General features: G+C 39.9%; 1 protein-coding gene across 1 annotated transcript in view; it reads left to right on the plus strand.

Moving 5' to 3' along the window:
• The first annotated feature begins 5,208 nt into the window (after nt 1–5,208).
• amot (angiomotin) overlaps nt 5,209–20,380 on the plus strand; it is a 64,009-nt gene continuing 48,837 nt past the window's right edge. The window contains exons 1-4 of the mRNA XM_053332252.1: nt 5,209–5,269; nt 7,227–7,577; nt 7,632–8,247; nt 16,729–17,308. Of these exons, the coding sequence (XP_053188227.1) occupies nt 5,209–5,269; nt 7,227–7,577; nt 7,632–8,247; nt 16,729–17,308 (1,608 nt within the window). The remainder of the gene's footprint in view (nt 5,270–7,226; nt 7,578–7,631; nt 8,248–16,728; nt 17,309–20,380) is intronic.

The raw sequence follows: 20,380 nt of genomic DNA on the forward strand, positions 1-20,380 counted from the left end.
ACATTTTTGAATTTCTCATCTTGCCAGCCATTATTTGTCACTGACCAGAATACAGATGTACAGACAGATAAACACACACACAGGCATTAACATGTAACATTTTACAGTAAAATTACAGTACAGAGGTTAAAATGAGCCTTTACTAGAAAGCATTATATTTTATAAGTAAAGCTCAATGTATTGTTTCTGCCCATTACATGTCAGTGTTTCTACACACACACACACACACACACACACACACACACACACACACACACACACACACACACACACAGAAACATGTTAAATGAGCATACCTTGAATTCCAGTTGCTGTGTACAGCAGTTCTTAATCACTGGGGTCATGGGTGACACTTCTCATCTCCTCCAGCAGCTGTGCCTGCAGAGGTGCAATGATGGATAGAGTTGGGGACTTCTCTTCAGACATTACTAGTGTGGCTGCCTTCAGTGGCTCAAGAGCTTTTACCACATCCTCTGCCACCATAATGTCAACCTCTGTCAGAGGTCAGAGATCGTGTTTGTTCCGGCATTTTCATGCTCAGGCCCTAATAATGAACCGGACCAACTCAGAGGGCTTCTACCCCTTCAGTGTTTGAACCTTTGGCAAGAAAAACTGAATTATATTGAATGGATACAATAAACAAGATAAAACCGTCAACTTGATTATATTAATGATAATGCCCAGTCTTGTGTGTGCTATTAGTAACTTAAAGTTGTTCATACATATATATACATACATACATACACTGATCACCTGATTGACTTACATTGATTATCTTGTTAAAATGGCAAGTCTAATCTGTGTATACTTACATTATTTAGCACATTAAAAAGGGGGAAGAAGCAAAAAAGTATCAAAAGATCCACATAACTTAGAAGTGTTTATGAAACTTTTACCATATTTTCCTCAAAGCATTTAGCCTACTAAGGGCTAAAGTGTCACTTAAAGGGTAGGAGATAGCACATGATGAAAATGTGTGTGGGCTTTGTGACACATGGATATCTGATGTAAATCTGCAGTTGGATTGAATTCCTCTAGCGGTCACACACAGTGTCCTTTAGACAGCTAAGCCAAAGCTACTGAATGAAAAGGTAGAGACAATTAGAGTGCACCGCAGTGCAGGACCTGCGGGTCATGTCTGTCATCCCATGTCAGGTCACATCTATCCCATGTCATGTCTGAATCTCTCTCACTCTCAAGCGTTTCAAGCGTGTGTCTATATGTTGCTGTTGACTCACAAGTTTCTGGACTTTTCTTGTGTCCTATGTGATAATCATCTACTTCCTTTTGTTGAAGTGGACTGTATTTCTGCATTTTGATGATGAGATGTCTTCCCTCTTACCCACATCATCAGTAATAGAAAAACCCAGGAGAATTTCTGCTTAAAGAAGTCCGCTGCAGTATAAAATAGCTGAGGTGAAAGTCATATTCCGTGTCCCTCTTTTAATGTCAAAGACATTACCTAGCAGTCCATCCTGTTGTTGTTGATGTCACACACACTGAAAGGGGTAGTCTTAGGTATTTATCTCACTGACGGTTGGCAGAGTAAATGCTGGAAAAGCAGTTACTCTAGTGCACAGGTATGAGGGAGTGGCTCAGTGCTATAAGGTTGCCTGATTCACCTGTCTCTATGTCCCAGCCCCACCTGTCAGAGTGAGGGAAGACAAGGAGGAGGGGTGGAAATGGAAAGAGAGGTGTGCCACCTCAAGAAGCAAGTACATTTCAGTAAAACACAGACATTCAATCATACCAACACGTTGGTGAGAATATACAGGGATTATACAGGGATTTTCTGTGGAAGCCACACAGGTAGGATATTTTTTTCTTTTAAACTTAGGAGCCATTTTTTTCTTGTGATTCCAAAAGAGAAAGTCAAGATGTTGGTCACAGGTAAATGCTGGTGGGGAAATAAATCAGTGAAATAATGAAGAATGCAGTGAAATCCTTTTTTGATTTCAGTTTCACTTTATCCCTCCCAGGCTATAATTGCCGTCACATTCCTCCTGGCTTTGCCCAATGTTTGTGCAATGGATCTGAATCCATTCTTTCTTTGTTTTCTCAACTTCAAAATTCCTTGCTTTTTTACTTTCTGGTCTTCATGTTGGTTTATCCTTTCTTAACAACAAATGGAGTTTTCACAGGTGAACCCCCAAGGCAAGCATGCAACCTGCAGAGCATTTATCTTACCTACCAGCTATGTTTCAAGTAGTCATCAGTATGCAAGGTCATTGATAAACAATGGAGATAATAAAATGGTTCTGTTGTCTGTCTAGGCCAACATTTTTCCACACAAAGAATGATCAGGAATTGATAAGGGTATCAATAAAGAATTGGACCGATAATGGCGTTGGTATCAATTCAATTTCAACAATTCCCATCCCTAGGGATCAGAACGTGCTCAGAACTAATACAGGAACACCCCATATCAAATAAATGACAACAGTTGATTGTTTCCTGAAAGTCCTGAAATTTAGTATTATTCATGAAAACGATGTACAGTGTTTATAATTAATGTTCCTGGATGGAAGCCAGCTTAAGTTAAGTTAACTTTGAACGATACTAAAGCATTTTTTGGTTCCTCCTGCAGATTCAGAACTTCTAATGATGCTTTCAACCCCCTACGAGTGAGTAGGAGTCACTCATTAATCTAATTTCTAAGAGCACCTTCAGTTGCAAATCGTAAAAAGCATACAAACTCTTTTAAGTTTTATGTTTCTTATGTTTTGTCTAGGGCTGCAACTAGGCATGGGATGCTAACCATGTTCAAGGTATACCACGATTTGAAAAAGCCACAATAACCGAAACCGCCAAATTTTCTTATCATACCGTTCCTAAGGTATGAGCAGTTTTTTGTCTGGTCAAAGACAGAAAGTGCTGGTCAAAAATCCCTCAGGTGGTGCAGCTGCAGGGTAGAGTATCACGACCCCTCACACTGTCATTACAGATTCAGGTTAAATGAACATGTCTGTCTTTATTTTTCTTCCTTTTAGGAACATTTTAGAGCTGTAATCTGTAAACTGTGATATTTTTTCTTATGGTTATCATACCGCCACAATCTCATACCGGCCCATGCCTAGCTGCAACTAACGATTATTTTAATTGATTTTTTTCAGTTGACAGAACATAAATATTGTACGAACAATATTGCTGTTTGAATGTCCCTGATCTGTTAAAGTAATATTAAAATATAAATAATAATTTGAAAAACAACTAAATGTTGTGTGATAGCTTTAACAAAAAAAACCTACAAATGTATGCTATACAAAAAGAGGTATTTTCTGTTGTTTAACGTGACTTGAGCTGTCAGAACAATAAATAATAAGAAGCTGATGTTATTGCAGACTGATTTTATAATATTCTTAATGGTTTCACACACAACTCTTTAAAAAGCCAAACAACAACCATGTGTCTGTGGAACTATATACGAACAGTATGAATTGGTGGTTTATTTGGTAGTGACCAATTTTACTTTTTGCATTATTAGGCTACCATACAAAATGATGTATGCTATATTCCTCTGATGCTCTCCCTATCTCCTACTGCTGGCTGAGATCTTCCCAGCAGATAGAAGCTGTGAGTTCACAAACTAAAACAACAAGGGTAATGACTCACACAGTGACATTGTTGTTTTGACATGTTGTGCAAATAAGTGATAGAAAACCCGTCGTCTTTTTGGTGTGTGTGTGTGTGTGTGTGTGTGTGTGTGTGTAAACTTTCAAACTTGTCAGAGAGTCATTTTATAGTCATAGCTTACATACACCCTCCAATCATGTAAATCCATAATTGATTTTACTTACTGACACTGAGCTCTATATCCCCAATGTCACACTCCCCACCTGCTAAGCTGCTGTTGAAAAAAAAAGCCCTCTAGAAATCTGCTAACTAAAGTACACACACATACACACACACACATACACACACACACACACACACACACACACACACACACACACACACACACACACACACACACACACACACACACACACACACACACACACACACACACAAACATTGATGGCAGAGAACTAACATTGTCAAACTGAATTTCTTGTGGCTTTTAGTTATTGTGTTGTGATTGTAAGTTGTTCAGTGACAATTTTGGCTTTTTGGCTGAAATTTTCCAATTGATTTGAATGTGGGTGCTTGTCTCTGCCCTGCTGCACATATGCACTGTCACCATAGCAATCTGTGATTGTCTGTTCTGATTTATATTAATCCAGTCTTTAAGTCATGATGTAAAAACCCTTTCAAAAATCTGTTTTTGGGACCAAGCCATGTCTTCTTCAAATGCTGGTGTGACAAACAAACTTTTCACGTTATAATATGATACTAATCAATTTTTATTTTTCTGGCATGGCAACAATAACACTGCCTTCCATACCATATTTGGATAAAACCAAATAAAAGTATTTTTTTTAGTATCACTTACTATTTCTTTGTAATTGGTTAGCCAAAGCACTTAACATGCCATAACTCTTAAATACTAAATATAATTACAATCCATATTTGGGAATATCGTACATACAGCAAGAGTGTTACATCAATTGCATAACATTTGCTACAATTCTACTCACATGGGGCACTACTGTTATATTATGACATGATATCCCTACAATGCTATTGTCTTTTAATAAAATGAAACTTGGTACACAGGTTCTCAACAAGAATGTGCAAGGCAGTAGTCCCACTTTCTGGTCTGTATTAAAACACCACCATACTACTTTCCAACTGCCATATCTCTTAAATATAATATGACATTTCGATTGGTTTTGATGTTGACATATTAAAGAAAATCATAACTTAACTTAAAATGTACTTTTGAACTCTTAACATTTTAAAAATATCTGTGCATCAGAGAAACAACTGAGCAAAACAGACCACAACTGATGGACATGGTAGCGTAGATGAAAGTTTGTTAAAATCTTAATATGGAAAGCTGTATATTGTGTCTCAAATGTTATTGACATTTGGTTTAGTTTTCGGTCTTTTCTTCGTGATATTTTTTTCTTTGATTTCTTTTGTGGAAATTACTTAACATACGCTTTTGCATTTCCACCAACCAGCCCATTATACTTGATGAATGTTTCTTTTCTGTTGGTATGTCTGTCACGTCAGACTATTTTCTTACTACCATTTGCTTACTTACTGCTAAAGCTAACAATTGTTGAATTGTTCTTTCATTTCATATAATTTGTTTACCTACAGATGTTTCGGAAAAAAGCATCTTCCTCCTTGAGAATGAGAAGAATAACAGAAAGTGCTAGATGTAATTTTTTTCTTCTTTCTTCTGTAGACAAATGTGTAAAGTGGTGTTGTTAGCATTCACTGATGTCAAGAAAACCACACAAATGTAGATGCAGCATTATGTTGTCCTCCAAACAAACAAACAAACAAACAAACTTGAAAACAACTTGACTGTTTGATTTTGACCAAATGAATCTTAGGTGGTTTTAACTTTGACAACACTGGATGCTTAACAGAAAACACATCTCTTCTTTGTCTGATTCTATACAAATGTTTCCAATCACCTTTCTTGGGATCAGCTGTGAGAGCATTCCATTCACCGGGTTTTGCTTCCCTGTAAAAATGGTATAAGCCTCTTTTTTGTGATTCTGGGGTTCAAATGCATGTAATCGCCTAGTTCAAGGTAGTTTATGAAGCCTGACCGAAAGCAGTGTTTTTTCCTGTAAAGATCAGATAAAGGATCACACCCACTCCTCAGTTTTGTTTGTTGTTTTATGATTTATTTATTTATTCTTTGCCATTATCGCCTTTATTTGAGGGTCAGTGTAGAGAGACTGGAAACAAGGGGGTTGTGGTGAAATGCGTTTTAACCAGTGGACCAACAGAGTGCCCCTTCTCACCCTTCTCACCTTCTCACACATTAACTATCGTCATGATAGTAGACTTTTTTAAAGTATATTTTTGGGGCTTTTTGCCCTTTTAATGTACAGGTTAGTAGAGAGAGAGGGGGGGGGGCAATGGCACGCAATATAGGACCGCTCTGCGTAGGATTCAAACCCCGAGTCGCCTGCAGTGAGGACTGTAGCCTCAACACATGGGACAGGTGCTCTACCGACTGAGCTAAACACCGCCACAATAGAAATTAATCAACAAAAATTTTGATAACTATCATTCCATGCATTGAGCAAAATTGCAAATAGCAGTTTAGTAGTCTGTAAGGACATATACAGATTTTCAGGTCTTAAAGGATAATTACCGTTTTTAACAATCCGGACCTTATTTCTAGAATAAAATACGATCATTTACTCACCCAGACAACTTTGGTGTCATTTGGAGTCGTTCAGATGAAATTAGCTCCAGTGTTGCGCCACGTCCGTATAATGCGAGTACACGGGGCACTGAAGCGCAGCCTCTTTATAACGCGTTATCTGCCGCGAAACTAGTTCATTTCAACAATATTTTGTTATGATATGTTATTGCTATTCCCCTCCGAGCCCGTGGTGGCAGCTAATTTTTAGTCCGAACAACTCCAAATTACACCAAAGTTGTCTGGGTGAGTAAATGATCGTATTTTATGCTAGAAATAAGGTCCAGGTTGAAAAAAACGGTAGTTATCCTTTAATGTCAAGGCACTGGAGGCTTATGCTCAAAGATTCCCTTTGATCCTGGATTGCTAAATTTTGCCTATTCTATCACATATAAACAAAGTTTCTACTTTTATCCTTCTACAACAAAAAGACAGCTTCTTTGCCTCTTAAGCATTTTATATCAGTGCAGTCCACAGGCACTGCAGCCATTGTGTCACCAACAATCTACAGAGGTTTTAGTGCAAACACTGCAAAACTGCTTTCTGCTGCTTTGAGTGGCTGCAGTCCTTTTTTTCCCAGTCTCAAAAACAAAGCAATAGTAACATTTAAAATTCAATTCAAGATCCATGTTTAGCCATGTGAATGGATTTGAATCTGAAAGGTTCTGCTGGCGGGTTAGGGTTTGGCTCCTCAGGTTTTTCAGAAATTGTTCTTCCTCCAGTTTTGTGCTGCTGTCCCATTATGCATCAGTGGGTTTCCATGGCTTTGTGTGTGGGGATGTGCATGTTTGACCTCAGTGCTTTGTGTTTTTCTTTTCTCCTCTCTGTTTCTCTTGTATTTCTTCTATTTTTCTGCCATTTCTTTACATTACTTCACATCCTTCACCCCTTTATAACTCCAACTTCCATTTCATATTTTTCTGTCTTTTTCTGCACCCTCTCTTCCTCTCAGGGAATATAGATCGTGGGCGGAGCTTGTCCTTCCATGAGGTGCGTAGTCAGTGCGAGGCAGAGATGAGGGCCACAGCTGAGGAGTCGTCCAACAGCAGCAACAGTGTAGGAGGTGGCGGCAGCACAGTTTTGCAGCGCCTCCTGCAGGAGCAGATGAACCGAAATTATGTGCTGCAACAGCAGCAGCAACAACAAGTATCAGGAGGTGGTGGAGCAGGAGGGGGGGTTGGAGGAGGTTATCCTGGACAAGGACAAGGAGGCCCTTCTGATGATCACTCCTTGACCCCCCATGTCGCCCGACAGGAGCCTCAGGGACAGGAGCTGCAGACAGACAATGGGCTGGAGAAGCTGTGTGCCACCAGAGTAGGTGGAGGGGGCGGGAGCAGTGGAGGGGGAGGAGGTTTAGGGATTGGAGGAGGAGGCAGCAGTGGAGGTGGTGGAAGCTGTCAAGGGCAGTGCGCGAACCCTGAGGATCTCCCTACGTATGAGGAAGCCAAAGTACAGTCACAGTATTTCCGAGGCCATGGTCCTCCTACTCAGCCCCAGCAGCAGAACAACCAGCCCCAGCAGCCTCCTCTACCCACATCTGTGGGTACTGCCTTCTATGTCACAGGGGTGACCAATGCCAAGGTGCGTACTGAGGGTCGCCCCACAGTGCAGCGTGTTGTGAGTGGCGCAGGCAAGGTACACCAGGATGATGGACTGAAGGATCTGAAGCAAGGTCACGTGCGGTCTCTCAGTGAACGACTCATGCAACTCTCCCTGGCCACCAGTGGCGTGAAGGCCCATGCTCCTGTCACCAGCACCCCACTCTCCCCCCAGCTGCCCCCTCCAGGGCCATCGGGTGAGTACTACAAGTCACATCGTGGCCCACCTCCAGAGTACCCCTTTAAAGGAATGGGCTCACCTACCAAGCAACATGAGCCTGGAGGCCATTTTTACCAGGAGCAGAGAGGGAGGGAGCACTCAAGGGAGGTACCGCACGTCCGATACCAGCCTCCACCTGAATATGGCTCATTCAGGTAAGAAATATGCACACATACACACAGCCATGCAACACACACACACACACACACACACACACACACACACATACACATGCAAATATACACACTAATATATAAATACAGTATCAATGAATCAAAACAAATGGGTCACCAGTGACACACACACAGAATGATGACCTTATGTTGCAGTTCTATGTATGGAGCCACCTTGGCTCATTTAGTGCTTTTTGTTTCTAGTTCAGTTTGGCATTTTTGCTGTTTGGTTTGGTTCACACAAATAAATGCTTATGTTGCCCTGTGTCTACTAGATGTGTAATTAAGGAACTGTGTGCTAAAATGTCACTTATGACAACTATTAATTGATAATGCATTAGGACTGTGTCTCTGTCAGCTTATTATTGTGGAGTCCATCTGCCCCTAAGTGGCCATGAAATCAATAAATGCAGTTTTGACTGCATGTCGAAAAGTATGGTCAACCTGCTCACATTTTCTTATTTAGTTTGTCCTGCAGTTATAGTGTTCTGAATTCAAATGTTTGGGTGCAGGAAAAGAAGGCTCTCACCACTCTCAGAGCCAGAAGAGAGTTAGAACACACTTTAGTGGTAAAAATTGTTTTTAAAAATCTCCTGAAAAATCAACCAAAATAACAAAAGGTGGCTAAAAATAGAATCTAAAAAGTAGATTTTCTGAGTATACTTAAAAGCTGCTACTGGTAAGTGTATTTATGGAAAAAACACAGCTGTGCTTTAAGCAGTATAATGTACTGTATACCGTATTTAATTACACTGTACTGTGTACAGAAACACTTACTTTTCACAGATCTTTCTGTAAGGCCTTACTTTTTTAACTTTTTTTTTTTTTTTTACATTGCATTGCCAATTGAGTCACAAGTTTGTTTTGATGGTTACTTACAGTCAAGGGCATAGATTTGGCTGTAACTTTGGTAGGGACATTTTTTATTAGATTGCCAAAATAAACAGTTGTGTAGGTGTACTTGCTTTCTCTCTTTTCTCTTTCATATGCCTGCATGTACATATACAGTATCTCACAAAAGTGAGTACACCCCTCACTTTTTTGCAAATATTTTATTATATCTTTTCATGGGACAACATTATAGAAATGAAACTTTGATATAACTTAAAGTAGTGAGTGTACAGCTTGTATAGCAGTATAGATTTACTGTCCTCTGAAAATAACTCAACTTACATCCATTAATGTCTAAACAGCTGGTAACACAAGTGAGTACACCTCACAGTGAACATGTCCAAATTGTGCCCAAACTGTCAATATTTTGTGTGACCACCATCATTATCTGACACTGCCTTAACCCTCTTGGGCATGGAATTCACCAGTGCTGCACAGGTTGCTGCTGGAATCCTCTTCCACTCCTCCATGATGACATCATGGAGCTGGTGGATGTTAGACACCTTGCGCTCCTCCACCTTCCGCTTGAGGATGCCCCACAGGTGCTCAATTGGGTTTAGGTCTGGAGACATACTTGGCCAGTCCATCACCTTCACCTTTAGCTTCCTCAGCAAGGCAGTTGTCATCTTGGAGGTGTGTTTGGGGTCATTATCATGTTGGAAAACTGCTCTGCGGCTCAGTTTCTGAAGGGAGGGGATCATGCTCCGCTTCAGAATGTCACAGTACATGTTTGCATTCATGTTTCCCTCAATAAACTGCAGCTCCCCAGTGCCGGCAGCACTCATGCAGCCCCAGACCATGACGCTACCACCACCATGCTTGACTGTAGGCAAGACACAGTTGTCTTTGTACTCCTCACCAGGGTGCCTCCACACATGCTTGACACCATCTGAGCCAAACAAGTTTATCTTGGTCTCATCAGACCACAGGACTTGGTTCCAGTAAGCCATGTTCTTGGACTGCTTGTCTTCAGCAAACTGTTTCCGGGCTTTCTTGTGCATCAGCTTCAGAAGAGGCTTCCTTCTGGGACGACGGCCATGCAGACCAATGTGATGCAGTGTGCGTCGTATGGTCTGAGCACTGACACGCTGACCCTCCACCTCTTCAACCTCTGCAGCAATGCAGGCAGCACTCATTCGTCGATTTTTTGAAGCCAATCTCTGGATATGATGCTGAGCACGTGGACTCAGCTTCTGTGGTCGACCCTGGCGAGGCCTGTTCCGAGTGGAACCTGTCCTGGAAAACCGCTGTATGATCTTGGCCACCGTGTTGGAGCTCTGTTTCAGAGTGTTAGCAATCTTTTTATAGCCTAGGCCTTCTTTATGAAGAGCAACAATTACTTTTTTCAGGTCCTCAGAGAGTTCTTTGCCATGAGGTGCCATGTTGTATATCCAGTGACCAGTATGAGAGAGAAAACCCCAGATTTAACAGCCCTGCACCCCATTCACACCTGAAACCTTGCAACACTAACGAGTCACATGACACCAGGGAGGGACAACAACACAATTAGGCACAATTTGGACATGTTCACTGTGAGGTGTACTCACTTGTGTTACCAGCTGTTTAGACATTAATGGATGTAAGTTGAGTTATTTTCAGAGGACAGTAAATCTATACTGCTATACAAGCTGTACACTCACTACTTTAAGTTATATCAAAGTTTCATTTCTATAATGTTGTCCCATGAAAAGATATAATAAAATATTTGCAAAAAAGTGAGGGGTGTACTCACTTTTGTGAGATACTGTACATATAAAGTTGACTTTATTGAATATGTATTTGCTAATATAACTCACCTGAAAAAGGCTAGAATTGTTCTCTGATTTAAGGACATATTTTATTTTAGTAATGTAAATCTGAGACTGAATTTCAAAATTGTCCCATGATCTATTTTCATAATAACTGATATAAGAAAATATTTGAACAACTATCTGCTGTAAGGTTTTTAGACCTCACCTTAGATTCTGCAGAGTCCTGTACTGGATTGGATTGATTCACCTGTTACACAACCAAAAAGTTGTAATGATATAACACGGATACAATAATACATGTTATAATGACCCATATACATTAATAACTCATATTCACATGTAAAAGATTAGGGACAGGGTTCTCCTCATAATGTTAAGAAGATTATTGTTTGGATTGATTACAGGACCTTATTATTAGCTAAGCTTAACTTTAGTTTTTTCTTTTGAAATGACCAGATGTATTTTGGGGCCGAATGTTCACCTTCAGTAATACGATTCTTAATTTAAACTACATGTCTGAGCAACAACATTTAATGCCTGAAATTGAAATCTGATGTTAGGTTTGTCTAATAAAAATTATGTTGTGTTTAAAACATCCCCAATAATTAACCGGAGTTCTTCTGACTTCAGACTATTATCACATTGCTCTATGGTCATCACTTATAAATAAGCACTTTTTGAGAGCTGTTTTTGTAGTATTAATAATGTTAAAAGCTTCTTTTTAGTAGTATAAATGGTGAGTGTTATAATTCTCTGTCATTGAGTTTGTGTCTTCATCTCTAGTCATATGTAATTTCCAAAGCAAGTATAGGACCACAAAACACATCTTTCAAATTAAGTGGAAAATTTTGAAAAATGCAGAAGAGAATATAATTCACAAAGACATACATTCATCACTGTGTTCCCATGATTATCACGCAGTTCTATTTCAACCCCTCCAACTTATGAACTGAAATGATCAATTATCAATCAGTTAAGCTTACTGATGCCAGCTTGGCTTTTTCCACTCGCAATTTCAGAAACCCACTTTCTGACAGATTGACATGGACACACGCACAGGTTAATGTGTTTCATTGTTCAGTGATGATGTAAGTGCTGCTTCAGGGTTTCTCTCCTCCACAACAAAATTATTTGAATGTTCTTAGTTGTTTTGACAAGGAATGAGAAACTAATAAAACCAAACATTTATAAATAAATGTGGGGACTTTTTCTAGTTTTCTATGTGTGTGAGTGGCCTGTGTCACACAGGTTGTCAAGTTGCCCCTCACCCTTTTTGCTGACTCAGTTTTTGAGATGCCAAGCATAGATCCTGTTGGGCCTGTTTCACACTGATGTGTTTACTTCTGAGTGAACCGGATTCAAACAGCCATGAATACCACAGGATTTTAATCATCAGCACAGGATGAGTCTGGACATGATCTGCTTAGCTTTTATGACGTTCCTTTGTGGGCTAAAGGCTGGAATGTTTTCTCCTTACAAAGCCAGTTGACAACTGGTTCCCCAGTTCCTTCCTCAGTCCCACTCAGTAAGCAAGCAATGTTATAAAATGTCTGTCACAAAATAAACTGTAATTAGATTTTTACCTTCACTCTTTTAAACACTCACTGTTGGAAGCACTCTCCTAAGATAAACCCTTTGGAGCACAGGAAACATGTTAGTTAATTGTTTGGAATTGTACCTTACTTATATTTTAGATATAATTACAACAATATGTTGGTGGATATTCATTTGTTTACATAAACACACAACATAAGTAAACATTTTTGGTTAGGAAATGTGTGCCAATAATATTAGCCATACTGATGTAAGGGTTGGACTCTAGAACATGAAATAAAACTCTTTAGCATGGGAAGTGATAGTCATTGTGTCTGAACTTACAAAGAAAACAGTGCCACCTACAGAAACTGACATCTCATCAAAAAAAAGCAGAAACCGTACAACTCATGTAATTTGTACCGAAGACAGAGGCAAACATTTACATTATGAAAATGCATTTCCCCTGAAATATAACCAACTATAAAGGAATAATGATTTTTGTCCCATTTTTATATTTTCACTCATGATTTACTGGTGTCATCACTATTATACAAATTTCAGTCCTGACAGCAAAACTATCCTTTTAAACAGGCAAATATAACTCATGTTTTATTCTTGAAACACATTGCTTGACGAATGTGCCGTTACAGTAGCAATCCGTCAAAGTGACAGCGTTCCTGGATATTAAAGGGAATGGGAGATGACACTCTGATTGGTTTACCCCGTGTTATGCCCAAAACATGCATATGATTAATGGGGGGAACAACTCTTTGGACCAGGCACCTGGCACATTGACCATTTTTCCCCCATTAAAATGGCAAAAGTGGATTCGGACATGCCCCAAAGGCACTTGTGCCACACGATTCATGCCGTGTGCTATACATCGTTAAAATGGGCTCGCTGACCAACAAGGGACCTCGGCTCTATGATCTACTGAATGACTATATGTTTGATTTCTTGTGTTTGACTGAGACGTTGCAGCAGCCTAATGACTTTTCACACCTTAAGCAAACTATGCCTCCTGGGTTTGTCTACACATCACAACCCCGTGCCCTGTGGCAGAGGGGGTGGCCTGGCGATACTATACAGTGAAAAGTGGAACGTGTCCTCCATTACAGTCCCTTCATTTGAGTCCATTGCTCTGCAAATCAAGGGCCAAACACATCCTATACTTGCTACTATATATTGACCACCCAAGCCGAATAATGCCTTCCTACAGGAATTCTCTGCCTTCTGTGTCCCCAAATCTACTATTGCTTCGTGATTTTAATATCCACTTTGATGGCGTCATCAATGCTTTTACAAGGGACTTCGCTCCAAAGGACACACTCTTGACCTAATCTGCTGTTCTGGTGTAATCCCTCATAAGTGTTGTGCCTCTAATCTACCTGTCTCAGACTAAAAGTTAATATCCTTCAATGTCAATCTAATCCAAGACTAATACACCTCGCTCTATCACATTCTGAAACATCAAGAATATTGACTTATTGGCTCTCTCCAGTGGAATTGATGACCTCCCCCGCAGAAACAATTTATACACACAGATGAACTGGTATCTCACTACAATGATGGACTTTCACCCATTCTGCTCCTTGGTTTACACCAGCATGCCAGCTCAAAACTGAAGGCCGTCGTTTGGAGCACATTTATGTAAAAACTGGCCAATCCGTTCACAAAAAATGTATCATAATCACATACTGTAATTCAATACAAGGGTGCCATTTCTTCAGTCAAGACCACTTACCACTCAGACTTAATCAGGATGGTTGATGGGAACTCCAGAGCCCTATTCTCTAAACTATCAACAATATTCTGAAACCACCTGATCCTCTACCACCTCACTTACTCACAAGTTGACAGTGTGATACCTTCATGACCTTCTTCAATACCAAAATTGAAAATATCCACTGACTGCTTCAAATAACTCTGCATCCTCTATGCACTCTTTCCTTACATTATCCTTCAGCTCTCCGATCTCCAGCTTCAAACTGTTTCTGAAATGACTGGTCTCATCCATAAATCCAAATCATCTACCTGCCAGTTAGACCCCCTACCTACCCACCTGGTAAAAGTCTGCCTACCTTCCTTATCCTCCTTAATAACTGACATCATTCACTCCTCCATGACTTCTGATGTTGTTCCATCATCACTCAAAACTGCTGCAATAACTTCAACACTCAAGAAACCTGGTGCAGATCCAAATGACTTGAACAACTTCCGTCCTTTCTCAAACCTGCCATTTCTCTCTAAAATACTAGAAAGAACTGTTGCAGCTCAGGTCCACACCCATCTGTCTGACAACAACTGAGGTCCTCCTCATCGGTACAAGATCCACCCTAGCAACACCTAACACTTTCTCCATCACTATCCATCCCCTCAGGTAAAGAGCCCGGGTGTCATCCTGGACAGCACATTATCCTTCTAAGCATACATCAATAATGTTACTCGGTCTGCATACTTCCATCTACGAAACATCAATCGTCTCCGTCCCTCACTTACACCAACCTGCACCGCTATCCTTGTAAACACCCTGATTACATTCTTCATAAACTCCAACTGGCCAAGAATGCAGCTGCTTGTATAATCACCAGAACTCCCTCTATTGAACACATCACTCCTGCCCTGCAGCAACTTCATTGATTCCCTATCAAATCCCGCATTGACATTAAGATTCTGCTCTTCACTGTCAAGATCCTTCACAACCGGGTACCATCATATCTCTCTGAACTTATTTACATCTACATCATCTTTGCCCCATCTGCCAACCTAATTACCACTGGGTCAAAAGCTTTCAGCCCATCTGCCCCCGCCTTTGGAACTCTCTCCCACCAGACATTTGCACTCCTGACTCTGTCTCCCCCTTTAAATCCTGCCTTGTTTATCAGTTGTACTATTGCACTTTGTAGTCACATTCATATTTATTTATTTAACTTTGCAAAAACTGCACTAACCAATTTTAGCAGATTTATATTGTTTGATGTACTGTTGTTGTTGGTGTTGTTGTTTTCTGTGTATCTTGTAAGGTGTCCTTGAGTGCTTTGAAAGGCGCCTTTAAATAAAATGCATTATTATTATTATTATTATTATTATTATATGACTTATAGTTTTTTGAGATCTAAACCTTAATTTTTGGGAGAGTGCTGTCATGTCACGCACATTAAATAAAAAACTAACAGGTGCTAGATCAAAAATCACACTAAAGGCAAGATTTGTGGTAAATTGAAACATTGCTCAATTAAAATTGCTTTGAGCTACTACAGTGCGTCGTTCGATTCTTGGCTCCTTCAGTCCTCCAGTTGGTGTGTTCATGTAACCCTGAAATGGTCTCAATGGCTGAACCAACCGTTTGCGAATGTTTGCTCCTTCTGATGAGCAGGTTGGCACCCTGTGTAGTAGCTCCTGTCATCAGTGTGTGAATGGGTGAATGTGACATGTAGTGTAAAAGCACTTTGAGTGGCCAAAATGGCTAGAAAAGAGCTATATAAATACAATCCATTTACAGCATGCACCTTAATTAAGGCTTCAAGCAGCAATGATTTATTTGAGGTATGTAATTGTGTTCAGGCATGGACTCTTAGGAGATAAATATGACTTCATGTGTCAACTGTGTGGTGCTAGCGAATGCACACTATAATTTTACAATATTTTTCTGTATCATGTAAATGGTAAATTGACTGTACTTATATAATGCTTTTCTAGTTGTTATGACCACTCAAAGCACTTTCACACTACATGTCACATTCACCCATTCATACACTGACAACAGGGGCTACCACGCAGGGTGCCAATCTGCTCATCAGATCAGAACCCCAATTCGGTCTGTATAACTTGCGTATTGATAAGACTATGATAACTCTGTGTCCCACTCTGTCCTCCAAACTGTCACATAGCTGGTTCAGACTTCTTTTAAATCACATATTTATGATCCTCAAAACACTGATGCTATATTTTTATTTTTTTGTTTGTATAATGGCTATGCTTTTAATCCCTTTTCACAACCCCCTACACCAACAAACCATGAAACAGTCTAATTGGAGCATTGATTATACATGCTATAAATGTAAATGATGGCAAAAATGCACTTAAAACAATTGCTGCAAATTGCTTTATTAGCAAACAAAAAAGAGGCATCCACAGTCATCATTAGCAAGCTGATTTCTCTTTGGGTAAAATTTGAATCAGATGAATTTCAGGTACTGGTACTTTTCTCTACATTAACACACAACACCAGCAGAGATTCAGAAATCAGACAGTTAAACTAACCTGGGAGTTCATCTTTCCTCAGGTCCAGTAAGGAGGGCTCAGTCCATTCCCAGCGGCCCCTTCACCAGCATAGTCCCACCTCCTCTGTCACCTCTGTAGGCTCCTTGTCCCGTGCTCAGTCCTCCACCCTCAGCAGCATACTCAGCGCATCCCACTCCTCCCATCCCTCCTTTCCTCACCAGCATCCCCACAGCCAGGGAGATTCCTTCCCCAGTATGGGGCCCCGCAATCCACAGGGTCCTGGCTCCCACCATCTAGGGGAGCCTTTCACCCTAGAGACCGTTCACCAGACACCTCAGAGGGGTCATGGTTTCTCTCATGATCCTTACGGCTCGACCCCCCGGATGCACCATCAACAGCAGCACCACCATCAGTATCAGCAACAGCAGCAGCAGCAGTTCCAAGGACCTGCACCTCCCCAATCCCAGCCACCCATCCTGGCAGGACATTTCCCCCACCCGCATTCCTTCTCCCACCTGCAGGGGGAGCCATTCGCTATGATGGCACGCACCCACCAGATGGTTGAGGTGTTGACAGAGGAGAACAGAATGCTTCGGCAGGAGATGGAGATCTGTCGTGAGAAAGTCACCAAGTTGCACAAGGTAACAATTAAATTGCCTAGATGCATAGATTTTATAACCTAGTCTGGAAGAATTGGAAATATCAAATTACAAATGGGCAAAGAAAAGCTATTGAAAACATCTGGTGTTGGAAATTAAACACCTGGTTGTTTTTGATCCAGTATAAAAAGGCTTCTTCATTTAAAGCGATGGTTTGGTGTAATTTCGACCTAGCGTCATATGCACCATAATAATAATAATTTGACCATGAGGTCTATTTAATCACTGCCTCAGCCCTTTTTTTTCATTTGGTCGCAAAATAGTGGTCGAAAAATAGTCGCTTTAAGTCTAAAAAATGTTGTGTTTGAATTTCTATATGCCTTACTGAGCTGGATGAAACACAGATCAGACTGTTTGAAGAATTGCTGTGTTATTCAGGAAGATGGTGAGGAGGTACTTTGCAGTGCACAGCAGTGTACAAGAGAGAGCTGGGATGACAGTTTTTGTCAGTTGACTTGAGTTCAAGGACAGGTTCACAATGTTCAAGTCTTTCTTAAAACACTAGTCAGGTGCCCAAATTAACATTGATTAAGTTTTTGGGTGGATTTTGGCCCTCGTCACCTCCACTGAGAGGGCATCTTTTCATAGTCAGTGTAAACAGGAGGAATGATGACAGCAAGGAAAACGTCTTTCAGTAAAAATTTGCACATCTGATTGTTGTTTCAAGACACATTAGTGAACCTGTCCTTTAACTTGGTTAAAATAACATTGTCATTCATTGTTTCTATCTGTCTGAATTAGTTTCTAAATGTGTTAAGAATATCCACACACCAAATTGGCAGGATGAACCTATCAGTAAGTGATAGTGAGGCTCAGGCTCTAAATGGTATTCAGGGAAGTTACTGAGCTGCATTTGTTGACAAATGGCAGACCCAGCTGTTAAAATGCAGCGTTGCTTTCTCTGTGATGACAGTTTTAAATGAAATGGATATGAATATTGATATGCAGTAGAGAAACAAATTTAATATTAAAGTGTAAAGTAAGAATAAATATGTGTTCTGAGTTTGACATACCACAGAAAATTGTGTTGTTAACCACCCTGCCAAATTTGAAAGATTAAATATATGAAATTAGCTGTGGGAGTGCCCGCCGAGTTGAGAGGGACCCAACTGCAGTTAAGATGACTGACAAGGGCGCCGCCATATATCTAATCTATGCCGGAAGTCCCAAGCGGAAGTTTCTTTTTCGTGTAATATATTACTTTTTTGGCGTCCATAATACATCCATGGTCCATATCAATTAGCGGTTAGCACCATGGTTAGCACGTTATTTAAATATTGCACAGTGATGGTGATAATGGTGATAATGCAGTGAGTAATGGGTATGGACAATGAGAGTAATGATATTGCACAGTATATGGACATTGCACAGTATTAAATTATATTAAATATTAAGTATTGATAAATTAATATTCATGTGAAAGTAAGTATGACATTTGTTGTGACTGCTGCCTAATCTGAAAATGCTCAGTTAATTTATTGGTTGTTTAAATATTTTATTTAATCTGAGAACTCCATTCAATCTTAGTTATTATTCAGTCCTATTGTGAGTGTGTGTCCGTGTGTGTGTGAGAGTGAACCCCCTTACCACCACCACCACCACCACCACATAAACATAATATTCACATTTGTATTCATAATGTTGATATTAAAGTTAAATCCATGAAACGTTAACATTATAACTTGAGTTTTACAGTAGCCTATAAACTTGTGAAGTCAATTATACCGTTACAATAAACACGTAACTGCAATAAAGTTCATAGAATTATGTGTAAACGTATGTGGGTTTTTTTATTTTTGTTTTCGCTCGGAGCAGCGATTAACTTCCGCTTGACACTTCTGGCAAGGATTGGATATATATGAGCGGCGATTGACTAACTACCGCTTGAGACTTTAAAAAAAAAATGTATTAAGTACTACAATGCAGTACAGTGCAATACAATTAAGTGCAACGACAACTGCCAGGGCGCTACAAACATTCAGAGGCAATATTTCAGATTATAACATTACAATTACACCAATACATTAAAGAGAGGACATGAATCCAAAAGTCTTAATGGCTTTCATATTAGTGGAATGTTTAATAGTTTTAATATATTGTTTGGCTTCATTTTCAAAGATGGAAAAGAGAGGTTTCTGATTAGTGTATTGACATTTGTGGATATGCCATTTGGCTAAATGATATAAAATTGTTGTTTTTTTTTGCAGATGGATAATCAATGAAGTCAAACGATATATGTTCAAAACAAAAGGAAAAATGTGGTTCAATACAAGAAGAAATCAAGTAGCAAATATCTTCCCATAATTGGGTAGAGGAGGGGCAAGACCAAAATAAATAAAAAACATCTTCAGGGTTTCCTTCACAGAAGGAGCTTCCGGCAAGGATTGGATTTATGGTGGCGCTCTTGTCGGCCATCTTTACTGCTGGAAGTTACTCTTGGGTAACTTCCAGCCCTCTACCAAGTGTCACTTATCAATCAAAGGGTCTGTTCGAAACCGCGTACTTTCCAACTACTCGTACTAACTCTGACGTCATTTGAAGTATGTAGTATGTTTCAACTGCGTAGTATGCGATTTAGAGTATGTGAGAAGTTCCCGGATGATTCGCCAGAAATGCGGAGTATGCATCAAGAGCTGACTACTCACACTCAAATTATCCAAGATGCAACATAACTTCTGAAAAAACCCCAAAATACAAACGTCACAGATCATCACCTCAGTGGTTTCAAGTTAGCTACAGCGGGGGTATATTCGCTTCCTGTTTTCAAAATAAAAGCACCAATTCTATGGTCATGGTTTTCTTAATAATAAAAGGTAACGGGTGTTTTATTTTGTGAAAATGACAGGAAGTGCGTTACTCACTACGGCTAACTCTGAATTTGCAGAAACAAAACTTTAAACAGGTGTTATTTGGACAAATTAGCGCCACATTGTGGATCTAAAGGGATACTTTACTTTCTTCCTTTCTTCCTAGAAATGTGGATAACTAGCTAACAGTAGACTGTAGTAGTAGTAGTGTGCACTGAATGTATTTATACCTTTCCAGCAGCACGTG

Source organism: Scomber japonicus, chromosome 13, assembly GCF_027409825.1.
Source record: "Scomber japonicus isolate fScoJap1 chromosome 13, fScoJap1.pri, whole genome shotgun sequence".
Lineage (NCBI taxonomy): Eukaryota > Metazoa > Chordata > Actinopteri > Scombriformes > Scombridae > Scomber > Scomber japonicus.